Source organism: Pan paniscus, chromosome 10, assembly GCF_029289425.2.
Source record: "Pan paniscus chromosome 10, NHGRI_mPanPan1-v2.0_pri, whole genome shotgun sequence".
Classification (NCBI taxonomy): domain Eukaryota; kingdom Metazoa; phylum Chordata; class Mammalia; order Primates; family Hominidae; genus Pan; species Pan paniscus.
In genome coordinates, this window is record NC_073259.2 from 13,397,964 (window position 1) to 13,411,061 (window position 13,098).

The 13,098-nt window shown below is 42.8% G+C and overlaps 1 protein-coding gene across 8 annotated transcripts in view; it reads right to left on the reverse strand.

Annotated features, from left to right (window-relative positions):
- Positions 1-13,098, reverse strand: part of SLC2A14 (solute carrier family 2 member 14) — a 60,580-nt gene that overhangs the window by 26,853 nt on the left and 20,629 nt on the right. For 3 of the 8 annotated variants that reach the window (XM_034935275.2, XM_034935276.2, XM_034935273.2), the window contains exon 3: positions 6,303-6,374. The exons of the other annotated variants lie outside the window; for them this stretch is intronic. In XM_034935275.2, the coding sequence (XP_034791166.1) occupies positions 6,303-6,374 (72 nt within the window). The remainder of the gene's footprint in view (positions 1-6,302; positions 6,375-13,098) is intronic. 8 annotated transcript variants of the gene reach the window in all.

Below are 13,098 nucleotides of genomic sequence, written 5' to 3' on the forward strand. Positions count from 1 at the left end.
CAGGAGGCTGAGGCAGGAGAATTGACTGAACCCGGGAGGCAGAGGTTGCAGTGAGCCGAGATTGCACCATTGCACTCCAGCCTGGGCAAAAGAGCGAAACTCTGTCTCAAAAGAAAAAAAAAAAAAAATCCCATGTTCCACCTCCCTTCCCTACTCCTCCAACCCCTGGCAATCACTGATCTTTTTGCATAGTTTTACCTTTTCCAGAATGTCATACAGTTGGAATCATACATTATGTAGCCTTTCCAGATTGGCTTATTTCACTTAGTGATATTCATTGAAGGTTCCTGCATGTCTTTTCGTGGCTCATTTCTTTTTATCACTGGATAATATTCCATTATGTGGATGCACCACAGTTTATCCCTTCACCTACTGAAGGACATCTTGGTAAGTTTTAGCAACTACGAATAAAACTGCTCTAAACATTCGTTTGCAGGTTTTCATGTAAATGCATGATTTCAACTCATTTGTGTAAGTACCAAGGAGGGTGATTGCATGATGACAGACAAGGGTTTTAAAAGTCATCTTCACTTGATCTTAGCCAAAAGGCCGAGAAGCGAGAAAAGTCTTCTTCTATACAAGTGCCAATATATAAGCAACACAGATAATTGCTTGCATGAAGTGAAGACAATTCGTTGAGTTCCTTAACTTTTCTCTAGCAGTGCTCTAAAGCTATAAATGTCCTTCTTTCTCTGTGTAGCTATTAGTGGGACACAATCACCAGGATACCAGCCCCCTCCCCCCACTCACAGGAAAACAGCTACATGATGGCTGAAGTGCTTAGCTGACTCACATCTACTCTTTCTTTTTCTCTTTTTTTTTTTTTTTTTGTTTTTTTTTGTGATGGAGTTTCGCTCTTGTTGCCCAGGCTGGGGTGCAAAGGTGCGATCTCGGCTCGTCGCAACCTCCGCCTCCCGCGTTCAAGCGATTCTCCTGCCTCAGCCTCCCGAGTAGCTGGGATTACAGCCATGTGCCACCACACCCAGCTAATTTTATATTTTTAGTAGAGATAGGGTTTCTACATGTTGATCAGGCTGGTCTCGAACTCCCAAACTCAGGTGATCCGCCCGCCTCAGCCTCCCAAAGTGCTGGGGTTACAGGTGTAAGCCACGGCGCTTGGCCACATAAATGTTTTAATATAGGCATGCAATGTAAAATAATCACCTCATGGAGAATGGGGTATCCATCTCCTCAAGCATTTATGCTTTGAGTTACCCCCTCATCTTTTTAGACCCTCAGACAACTTAGTCAGCTGACCAATCCTTCCTGAGAAATAAATGTTCTTTTTTACCCTTTTTTATGTCTTCCTGAGGAAGGCTGACGGTGAATGAAGCACATTAGACTGAGAATAGCTGCTGAGTAGAAAGCCGGTGAGAAAACAGAGAATTTCCTGGAGGCATGGGAGGGGCACGCTGTAATGAGTGGGAATGTCACAGGCACTGTTACAAAAAGAGTGGATAAAAGCCTGAGAATGCGGCTGTAAAGGCTACTGGAAGGCTCCTCGGGCAGGGGACAGGATGTGAGCCCCTGGAATAGACTCATAAAAGAAAATGTTAGCACATACCATTGAATTCACTGAGACACATGAGAAAATATGGGAAAGTCGGAGAGTGGAAGAAAATGTAAAGACCCCCCTCCTCCCCAAAGAGGACGTTGTGTAGTGGGGTAGAGTGGAAAATCAATCCAAGAAAAGTAGCAAACGGACCCAAAGATGAAGAGGAAGAAAAGAAACAGCAACACGAAAAAAAAAAAGCCACCAGATTTGTTGCAACGTTGACGTAAACCTGGCCCTCTTCCTGAACCGGTGACCCAGGGTTTCCGCTTCCCTTTGCTGTCATCTTGCTCAAGTCTAGAAGCTGAAATATCATCATCAACTCGACATGAGGGGATAACCTCTGGATCCACTCATCAGATGCTCATCAGACGTTCCAATTACAAAACTGAACCTCTTCTTAGTGCTGGGGCGGTTAGAATGCAAACATTTCAAGAAAAAAAACACATTGTTTTCTAGTGGTGATAGAATTGAGGGTGAGTCCTTCCCTCCTTTATTTGTGTCTCTTCCTTTGTTTTTTCTTCTTTACTGAAGTGCACATGCAATAAAGCAGATAAAAATGCACTAATCTGGAGTTTACAGTTGGGTGAATATTTATATCTGTATGCACAGGCATAAACATTAACCAGATCAAGATCTAGATTCTTTAACATTTCTTGCTCCTCAAAAAGTTTCCTAGTGCTGGTTCCAGTCTATAGCCTCCTTCTCCAGAAGAAACTGCTATTTTTACTTCTGCCATCATCAATGAATTTTGTTGTTCTTGACCTTTAAAAGGAACCATACAGTATGTACTCTTTTGTGCTCAGATGTTTTTTCACTGAGCATCGTGTCTACGAGTACTATTGTGGTTGTGTTGGTAGTTCATTCCTTCTTACTGCTGAGTAGTATTCCACTTTTGGCTATGACAACATTTACTTATCTATTCTCCCACTGATGTACGCATCATTGTTTCCAGTTCGAGCTATTATAAACATTCCTGATATTTGCTGAGTGTATGAATTCTTTTCTCTCGGTTGTATACTTGTTGTATGCTTAGGAATGAGATTGCTGGGTTGCTATTTTTTGCCAGTAAATAGTAAACTCCTTTTTTTTTTTTTTTTTTTTTAGACAGGGTCTCACTCTGTCACCCAGGCTGGAGTTCAGTGGCACAATCTCGGCTCATTGCAGCCTCCACCTCCCAGGTTCAAGCAGTTTTCGTGCCTCAGCCTCCCGAGTAGCTGGGATTACAGGCAAATGCCACCACATCCAGCTAATTTTTACATTTTTAGTAGAGAGGGGTTTCACCATATTGGCCAGGCTGGTCTTGAACCCCTGACCTCAGCTGATCCACCCGCCTTGGCCTCCCAAAGTGCTGGGATTACAGGTGTGAGCCACCGCACTGGGCTGTAAATCGTAAATTCTAAGCAAAAACAAGTGAGCTACATTTTTGTCTTAATATGTATATGGTATTTTAATAATCTTTTTATCCATTATTTCAATTGATCCTCAAAACTTTTGTGGGAAGTAAGTAAAGTAGTTAACATTATCCCCATTTTATAGGTGCAAAAACTGAAAGAGAATTTAAATGATCAATTTAAGGTCAGAATATTAATAAGTTGTGAATTACGACTAGAAACTGCATTTTCTGATCCCTAGCCAAGTTCATTTTTCCTTATACATTCTTTCTATTTCACTAGCCTCGTGAATGGAGAGGTCACCCAATCATCCCGTTTGCCCAGGACTATCTCAGTTTTAGCACTGAAAGTACCTGGGCAAACCTCTATGGTTGGTCATTTTACAAAACAAAGAAAGGGGTCAATGGATATCACAGCTTGCAAATGGCAGAGAAAAAAAAAACCAACTTGATTTAGTCTATTCATGCTCCTCCATTCCCAAAGGAAAGTTATTTTTAATCAAGGAACAATAAAATATCCACACATTTATGTACTATGTATGGCAACTGTATTGCTTGACTTCGGAAATCATCTAGACTAGTGCTACTCAAATGGTGGTCCGGGGACCAGCAGCATCAGAATCTCCCAGGATCCTGTTAGAAATGCAAACTCAAGGCCAGGCGTGGTGGCTTACGCCTGTAATCCCAGTACTTTGGGAGGCCGAGGCGGGTGGATCATGAGGTCAGGAGATTGAGACCATCCTGCCTAACACGGTGAAACCCCGTCTCTACTACAAATACAAAAAATTAGCTGGGCGTGGTGGCAGGCGCCTGTAGTCCCAGCTACTTGGGAGGCTGAGGCAGGAGAATGGCATGAACCCGGGAGGCAGAGCTTGCAGTGAGCTGAGATCGCGCCACTGCACTCCAGCCTGGGCGACACAGCGAGACTCCATCTCAAAAAAAAAAAAAAAAAGAAATGCAAACTCAAGGCCAAGCGTGGTGGCTCACGCCTGTAATCCCAGCACTTTGGGATGCCAAGGCGGGTGGATTTCCTGATCTGAGGAGTTCGAGACCAGTGGGGGCAACCTGGCAAAACCCCATCTCTATCAAAAATACAAAAAATTAGCTGGGCGTGGTGGTGCATGCCTGTAAACCCAGCTACCCAGGAAGCTAAGGCAGAAGAATAGCTTGAGCCTGGGAGGTCGAGGCTGCAGAGAGCTGAGATGGTGCCACTGCACTCCAGCCAGGGTGACAAAGGGAGACCTTGTCTAAACAAAAAAAGAAAGAAAGAAAGAAAAAGAACTAGAAATGCAAACTCAAGCCCCTCCCATCCCCCCAGACCTACAGAATCAGAATTACTGAGAGTAGAGCTCAGGAATTTGTGTCTAACCAGCTCTCCAGGTGGAGGTCAAAGGAAACGGTGGAAAAAGGAAGCTAAAGTTTGAGGGAAAACTGATCTAACCAATTTTATTTACAGATATTTGGATATTTATATAATTTAAAGATCTCTGAGCAGAATTATTCCATTGCTTTAACTTACTCAATAACCCTTCCCTACATGAAACAAATCTCATTATTGGTTAAAAAAAAAAAAACTTTATCCTTATTAAATCTCTTATCTAACATTCTGGTCCTAAATAAGAGTGGATAATATCATTTCATGTTGGTTTTTTTCTTTATTGGTCTTTTTCTAAGGGCATTCCAAGTGTATTTCATGTATCACTTAAAGTATGGTGTCCAGAACTAATCTTAGTGAAAAAACTATAGTATATCAAAAGAAAGACCTTGTGGTTACAATGTGAATATTCATAATATTTTTTTTTTTTTTGAGATGGAGTCTCGCTCTGTCACCCAGGCTGGAGTGTAATGGCGTGATCTTGGCTCACTCCAACCTCTGCCTCCTGGGTTCAAGCGATTCTCCTGCCTCAGCCTCTGGAGTAGCTGGGATTACAAGCGCCCGCCACTACACCCGCCTAATTTTTTTTGTATTTTTAGTAGAGACAGGGTTTCACTGTGTTGGCCAGGCTGGTCTCGAACTCCTGACCTCATGATCCACCTGCCCTGGCCTCCCGAAGTGCTGGGATTACAGGCGTGAGCCACCACGCCTGGCCCTGAATATTCATAAATTTTAAAAGAAAATATACCTGTGGCGGCCGGGCGCAGTGGCCACACCTGTAATCCCAGCACTTTGGGAGGCTGAGGTGGGTGGATCACCTGAGGTTGGGAGTTCAAGGCCAGCCTGACCAACATAGAGAAACCCCGTCTCTACTAAAAATACAAAATTAACCAAGTGTGGTGGTGCATGCCTGTAATCCCAGCTACTCAGGAGGCTGAGGCATGAGAATCGCTTGAACCTGGGAGGCAGAGGTTGCAGTGACCCAAGATCGTGCCATTGCACTCCAGCCTGGGCAACAAGAGAGAAACTCTGTCTCAAAAAAGAAAAGGAAAGAAAATATACATGTGGCTGATCTGAGTACAGTGGTGTTTGTACCACTGTACCAATTATGAATTTCTTTGTTCCTTTTCCACTCACACTGCTTCACTTGACTAGCTTTAAGAAGAAAAAAAGAACTATACATGTTTAAGAATCATGAGACCTAGAAACAAAGAAAGAAAGAATAGTTCATCTGAATCACAAGGAAGGGAAAACGGATGACAGGTTAATTTACAACAGAAAGGATTTGCTGAATGAGTTTTGCCAGCAGGGACTGGATTTGGGCTCCCAATTTGTGTTTTCTTAGGGTTTTGTGTAACTTGGCTGGTATCAGTCTTCATAGTTTCTCTGTACTCTGTTCTAGGACTCAATCTAAAAGGTTACCTTCCAGCTCCAATCTGGCTTCTCTTAGCCCATCTATTCTAGCTCTCTCTTTTCCTTCCCATCATTCTTCTCCAGAGAGAGGTTGCTATGGGGATGGCATCATCATAGAAAGCCAGCTGGTAGAGAGAAGCAGTGACAGAAGCAGAAACAAAAGGGTGCAGAAAGAAAAATAAAAGACGAAGGTAAAAACAATAGGCGCAGACATAGGTGAGAATTGAGACGGTCAAAAGAGGAACTACACAGGTGATAAAATGCCATCAACACATTTACTTCTAGAAATGGATGGAGGCATTGCCCACAGTTAGAGGAACACAGCAGAGGAACCAAGGCAACAGACACGAGCAAACCCAGGGACCTGAAATAGATGTAGAGACACAGGAGGAGAGAGACACGGTCAGATGACAAACCCAATTTGCAGGATTCTGCAGAAAGCAGCTGCAGACAGAATCTAGCTAAGCATAGAGACTGTTTCAAGGCAGCGTTTTATTTATCCTCATCTGCCTCCCTGAGTCATTTCTATTTCCAAGGAATGAACCAGTGGGAGGTTATAAAGGGGTTACCTTCACTTCCTTATTGTTTTCCACTTTGTTTTCTTGCCTGTCATCTTCTGACGTGCACAGAAAGGAACCTCCCTAGGACAACCAAAAGACAGGAATATGTCCCTTAGACACAACTCTTATGTCTTGACTGTTCTCCTGCCATCTCTTCAATATTTGTATCTCAGATTGTCTTTTTTTATTGTTTTTTTTTACAGTTCCCTTTCTTGTTCTTTTATTTTCTTTTTCCATTTGCCCCAGGTAGCCACCAACTTAATGCTCCTTACATCTGTTCCATTCTCTTTTCCAGTCTCTATTACCTAGTCATCCTTGTCCCCGCCCATCCTAGCCACAAATTTTGCTTTTTCCAATTCCATTTTTTTTTTTTTTTTTGAGACAGAGTTTTTGCTCTTGTTGCCCAGGCTGGAGTGCAATGGCGCAGTCTCAGCTCACTGCAACCTCCACCTCCTGGGTTCAAGCAATTCTCATGCCTCAGCCTCCCAAGTAGCTGGGATTACAGGTGCCTGCCACCATGCCCGGCTAATTTTTGTATTTTTAGTAGAGATGGGGTTTCACCATGTTGGCCAGGATGGTCTCAAACTCCTGACCTCAGGTGATCCACCCGCTTCGACCTCCCAAAGTGCTGGGATTACAAGCATGAGCCACCGCACCCGGCCTCTTTTTTTTTCTTTTTTTGAGACAGAGTCTTGCTCTGTTTTCCAGGCTGGAGTGCAGTGGTGCGATCTGGGCTCACTGGACTCCGCTTCCCGGGTTCAAGTGATTCTCCTGCCTCAGCCTCCAAGTAGCTGGGATTACAGGAAACTGCCACCTCACCCGGCTAATTTTTGTATTTTTAGTAGAGACAGGGTTTTGCCATGTTTGCCAGGCTGGTCTGGCACTCCTGACCTCAGGGTAGTCAGCCCACCTCCGTCTCCCAAAGTGCTGGGATTACTGGTCTGAGACACTGCGCCCGCTTTCACTGAGTTCTTATTTGGACCTCTCAATCTTCGGGCAAGATAACATCTTGATAAAAACATCCATACGTTGGGCATGGTGGCTCATGCCTGTAATCCCAGCACTTTGGAAGATCGAGGTGGGAGGATTGCTTGAGTCCAGGAGTTCAAGACCACCCTGGGCAACATGGCAAAACTTCATCTCTACAAACAATACAAATAATTAGCCAGGTGTCGTGGCGCCCACCTGTGGTCCTAGCTACTTGGGAGGCTGAAGTGGGAGGATCATTCAAGCTCTGGAGGTTGAGGTTGCAGTGAGCCATGATCATGCTACTACACTCTGCCTGGGCAAGACAGCAAGACTGTCACACACATAAGTAAATCAAGAAATAACAGCTTTCTAAACCCAGAAAGAATTGAATGAGCTTTTTTTTAAAGGTGATGAAAAAAATTAAAATGTATGTGGATATATATTGAAAAAGTCTGGGCTGGGTGCAGTGGCTCACACCTGTAATCCCAGCAATTTGGGAGGCTGAGGCAGGCGGATCATGAGGTAGGGAAATGGAGACCAGCCTGGCCAACCTGGTAAAACCCCGTCTCTACTAAAAATACAAAAAAAAATTAGCCGGGCGTGGCGGCGGGCACCTGTAGTCCCAGCTACTCGGGAGGCCTTGAGGCAGGAGAATCGCTTGAACCTGGGAGGTAGAGGTTGCAGTGAGCCGAGATCAGGCCACTGCACTCCAGCCTGGGTGACAGAGCGAGACTCCATCTCAAAAAAAAAAAAAAAAAAAAGGAAACAGTCTACAAAATGCACAACACTCTGCTGTAAGATGCAGGGAACCCAAAGTCCCTGACCTCAAAAGTTACAATGTGGTGCTGGAGGGGACAAGACAAGAAAGTGCTAAAAAAAAAAAAAAGAGCCAAGAATCATGAGATTTTATTCACGTGGAAACACCCAGAAAGGCTTCTTGAAGTTGGTATTTGGAAGGGATCTTGGAAGATGGGTAGACTAAGAGATAAGAGATAAAGATTAGAAAAGAGCATTTCAGTAAGGTGGAATGGCCTGGGCACATGTCTGGTGGTAGGCAGTTTGTGGGAAGGCTGGGGAATGGTGCTTAGTCCAGTTTAGCTGAGGAATAAGGCACTTACAGGAGTCTAGGAAGAGATAATGCTGGAAAAGCAAGTTCGGGGATGCTGCAGCAGTCTTTGAATACCAGTAGTTCTACTTCAAGTGTAAGCCCTCAGGTGAGGAATGAACTAATTTATTTATTATTATTATTTTTTTGAGACGGAGTCTCGCTCTGTCGCCAGGCTTGGAGTGCAGTGGTGTGATCTCGGCTCACTGCAACATCCGTCTCCTGGGTTCAAGCCATTCTCCTGCCTCAGCCTCCCAAGTAGCTGGGATTACAGGCATGCACCACCACACCCGGCTAATGTTTGTATTTTTAGTAGAGACGGGGTTTCACCATGTTGGCCAGGCTGGTCTCGATCTTTTGACCTCGTGATCCACCCACCTCGGCCTCCCAAAGTGCTGGGATTACAGGCGTGAGCCACCAGGCCAGGCCATTTATTTATTATTTATTTATTTTTAAGGCTAGTCAAGTGAAGCTGTGAGAGTGGAGAAGGAACAAAGAAAATTGTTACTGGTTGTGATCAGTTAGTTGTAAGGACCACTGCATTTAGACCAGCTATGAAGGAAAATCTTAGGGCTTTTTTTCTCCATCACAGCACCTACATACTGCTTGTATTCCAGATACATCAAATTTGTCTCTTTTATCCTAGATGCTTTGCCTCAGTTAAAATGTTTTTTCTTGGTCTGTGCTTTTTTCACTTTTGCTTTTCCATTGTTTTCCTCGACCTCAACCCTGAACCCCAATTTGGTTGCTTCAGAGGCTTTCTGGAGAGAAACACCCTTGGTACAACAGCAGAAAGCATTTTCTGCAAGCAATCTTCCCTCACCTGTGTTTTTAGAACAAAGACAAGGTTGGAAGTTAGAAAACGTAAGTATCAGCACAGACTGTGGTACAGACTACGCTACAGACTGTGCTGAAAACTTAAGTCATTAAACCTGTGTCTCAGTTCTCTAATTCTAGAAGGTGGTCTTATGGCTGAAGAAGGATACTAGCTATTTTATTCTGTGCAGTCTCAAGGGTTCTACAAATACACTGCCCAAACAAATACTTCCTGATCCATGCATCTGAAGTAGTCATCACCCCGGAAGAAAGGTGAAAAATTATATAAATATTTCAACTACAAATCAGGTATTCACTTATCAATCCTCTTTCAAATATATACTTGAAACTGCCAAGTTTTTGGAGCCTTTCCCTGGTTCATGTTTGGGTCTGGAACATATAGACATAGTGAATATATAATTGAATAAATGACTAGCTGACTGAATAAATCTCTAGCTCTAAATATAAAAGCATTGAGATCAGGAAACGTTACTGTCCTCTATCTTTAAAATAATGAAAATGTAATAAGTAAGAAAGCATTAGGAAAAGATTATTTTTGCCACTAGATTCTAAGTGGTTAACATAGAATTTGAAGAATCAGAAGCATGTGAAAACAGTGACTTAGTTGTATCTGGGTATGGCTGAGAAAGAATTTTTCTCCCCTTTCATCTTTTAATCTCCATTAGACATTGCTCCTCTCAGGTAGCCTGAGAATGAAGCTATTTACTTTTGTCTCATTAGCTCTTCTTTGATCCTGACAGCTGCAGTCAATACAAAAGAAATGCCACAGCCCCAGGAAAAGATTCCAATGTCCCCACGTGGAGGACGTGCAGAGACAGCATCATTCTTTGTCTCCCACATTCTTATCTACCTGGTGACAGGACAGTGACTTCTGCCCCCTTCTCTCTCACTAATAAGTAGCTAGTCAACATGATTAGTATAGCCTCATTCCAAAATAGCTACACGTCTCACTAGGGGTCCTAAAAGATAAGAACAGAGCTTCTAGTTTAAGTTGTATTGTATTTACTTAGTTTTTAGAGATGACAGAAGAAAAACAGGATTACTTACCTCCTCAAGAAAAACCTTACAACTGTAACAAATGAATAAACGTGGGGAAGAGAAACAGAAGGCCAGAAAGGAAAATGAGATATGGTGAAAGTATAATTTTTCTTTAAATAACAGTATATGAACATAGTGTCCAAATTTAATCATCGGGCACTGTTAATATTAAAAAAATTATGTAGATTGAGAATGGTGACAGAAAAATGTAAACTTTTCCAATTTACAAAAGTGGAAAAAAGCAGTGCTTCATTTTTTCCCCATCTAGAAAGATTATTCACAGATGATTTCTATGTAATAAAAGAAGAGAGCAGTGATTAGTTGGAAGTAGAATTATTTCAGTAAGTTTAAAACTTTTCTAACTTTTTCCCATAAAGTTAATAAAATCAGAGAAATACCATAGTCCCAAATATAGGTATTACTGACATTTGGGGCCAGACAATTCTTTGTTACAGAAGCTTGTCCCATGCATTACAGAATGGTTAGCAGAATCCCTGGCCTCTCCCCACTAGAAATATGTAATCCCTTTCTTGTAATCACGACAACAAAAATATCTCCAGATATTGCCAAATGTCCACTGGGAGCAAGTCACCACTGTTTGAGAACCACTGCCTTAGACACCACGCACCTTGATTTCAGCAAGACATCTCAGAAAATCTCCAATGAGATCCTGTGCAAAAGGCTGAAATACCTCACCCATCTGACACTCAACTGTTTGGGAAACTCATTTATTTTGTATATAGGCAGGAGGAAACAGAGAAAAAAGAAAGGTTTTCTCACTAAAATTCAAAGCACAACTCATAGAAAGGCTTTGGTCTCTCTCAGGAAGCACATACTCTCTCTCTCCTTTTAAATTATTACAAAATATCCCAAACATACAAAGCAAAATGTTAATACCTGATAGCTTCAATTGGTTATTTGATTTCTGAATCCAACAACGGATTAGATGAAAATAAGAAGAGACATTGTATGCCACAGGTAGGAACACTGACACACTAATGACAATAAGAAAGAAAACAGGGCTGGGCATGGTGGCTCATGCCTGTAATCCCAGAACTTTGGGAGGCTGAGGTGGGTGGATCATGAGGTCAGGAGTTTGAGAGCAGCCTGACCAACATGGTGAAACCTCGTCTCTACTAAAATTACAAAAATTAGCTAGGCATGGTGGTGCGCACCTGTAATCCCAGCTACTCAGGAGGCCGAGGCAGGAGAATCGCTTGAACCCGGGAGGTGGAGGTTGCAGATCATGCCATTGCACTCCAGCCAGAGCAACAGAGAGAGACTCCATTTCAAAAAAAAAAAAATTAGCCAGGCGTGGTGGCGCACCTGTAGTCCCAGCTACTCAGGAGGCTGAGGCAGGAGAATCTCTTGAACCCAGGAGACAGAGGTTGCAGTGAGCCAAGATCTCACCACTACACTGCAGCCTGGGTGACAGAGCAAGATGCTGTCTCAAGAAAAGAAAAAGAAAGAAAGAAAACAGATGAATTATAAAAGGCAAACATATTTCTGAAAGAATGGCAAATCCGAGGGATGACAGTCCTACATTTTGTATATGATTATTCTGGTCACGTTAGTCCTTGGCATCCTACCTTATATGGCATATGACCAACCAGGATGATGACATGTCTAGAAACAGGTCATGAAGAACAGCTGGAGAAACTAGAATTGATTGTTTAGCTTAGAAAATAAAAGATGGAGAATGTGATAACTTTCTTCCAATATTGAATGTGCTTAGAAAAGTGTGTACTTTTCAGGAACCCCGAATGTAAATGAGCATCAAATTTATATAACATTTATAGTCACCTTAGTGTAACTGCAAGAACTTTCTGATAACTAGAGCTATCCAAAATATAATGGGTTGTCTCGTAAGTTAGTTAAGTTTTTCACTGATGGCTTTCCCCCTGACTTCCAGAGTCAATATCACTTGATCTTGGCCAAAAGACTGAGAAGTGATTAGAGTCATATATCTATAGCCTGTCTTATTTGTATCTGGGTGGTCAAAAAGCCTCTCAAATTAAGCATAGCCAAAGGAGAAGTCCTGTTTATCTTTCAAACTCCCAAATCTTTTCCTTCTCTAGTCTTTTACATCTCAGTAAATATTTTATCACTGTTCACCAAATTGCAAAAGCTAGGAGTTATTCAGGATTTTTCTCTTTCCCACACCTTCCATATCTAATCCACCAACAAAAACTGTTACCTTTATCTCCAAAATACTCTTAGATTCCTTCCACTCGCACATGTCTGCTACACCATACTTGTCAAAGCCATTATAAACTGTCCCTTGATCTACTGAAGTAGTCTCCTAATGAGTCTCACTGATTCCTCTCTCTTCTTTTGTTTTTTGTTTGTTTGTTTGTTTGCTTTTTGAGATGGAGTTTCACTCTGGTTGCCCAGGCTGGAGTGCAATGGCCCACGAGTGCAATGGCTCACAATGGAGTGCGATCTCGGCTCATGGCAACCTCCGCCTCCCGGGTTCAAACAATTCTCCTGCCTCAGCCTCCTGAGTAGCTGGGATTACAGGCATGTACCACCACGCCTGGCTAATTTTGTATTTTTAGTAAAGATGGGGTTTCTCCATGTTGGTCAGGCTGGTCTCAAACTCCTGGCCTCAGCTGATCTGCCCACCTCGACCTCCCGAAATTCTGGGATTACAGGCATCTCACTTTATTATTTTATTTTTTATTTTTTGAGATGGAGTCTCGCTCTGTCACCCAGTCTGGAGTGTAGTGGTGGGATCTCAGCTCAATGCAACCTCCGCCTCCCATGTTCAAGCAATTCTCTGCCTCAGCCTCCCGAGTAGCTGGGATAACGGGTGCCTGCCACCACGACCAGCTAATTTTTGTATTTTTAGTAGAA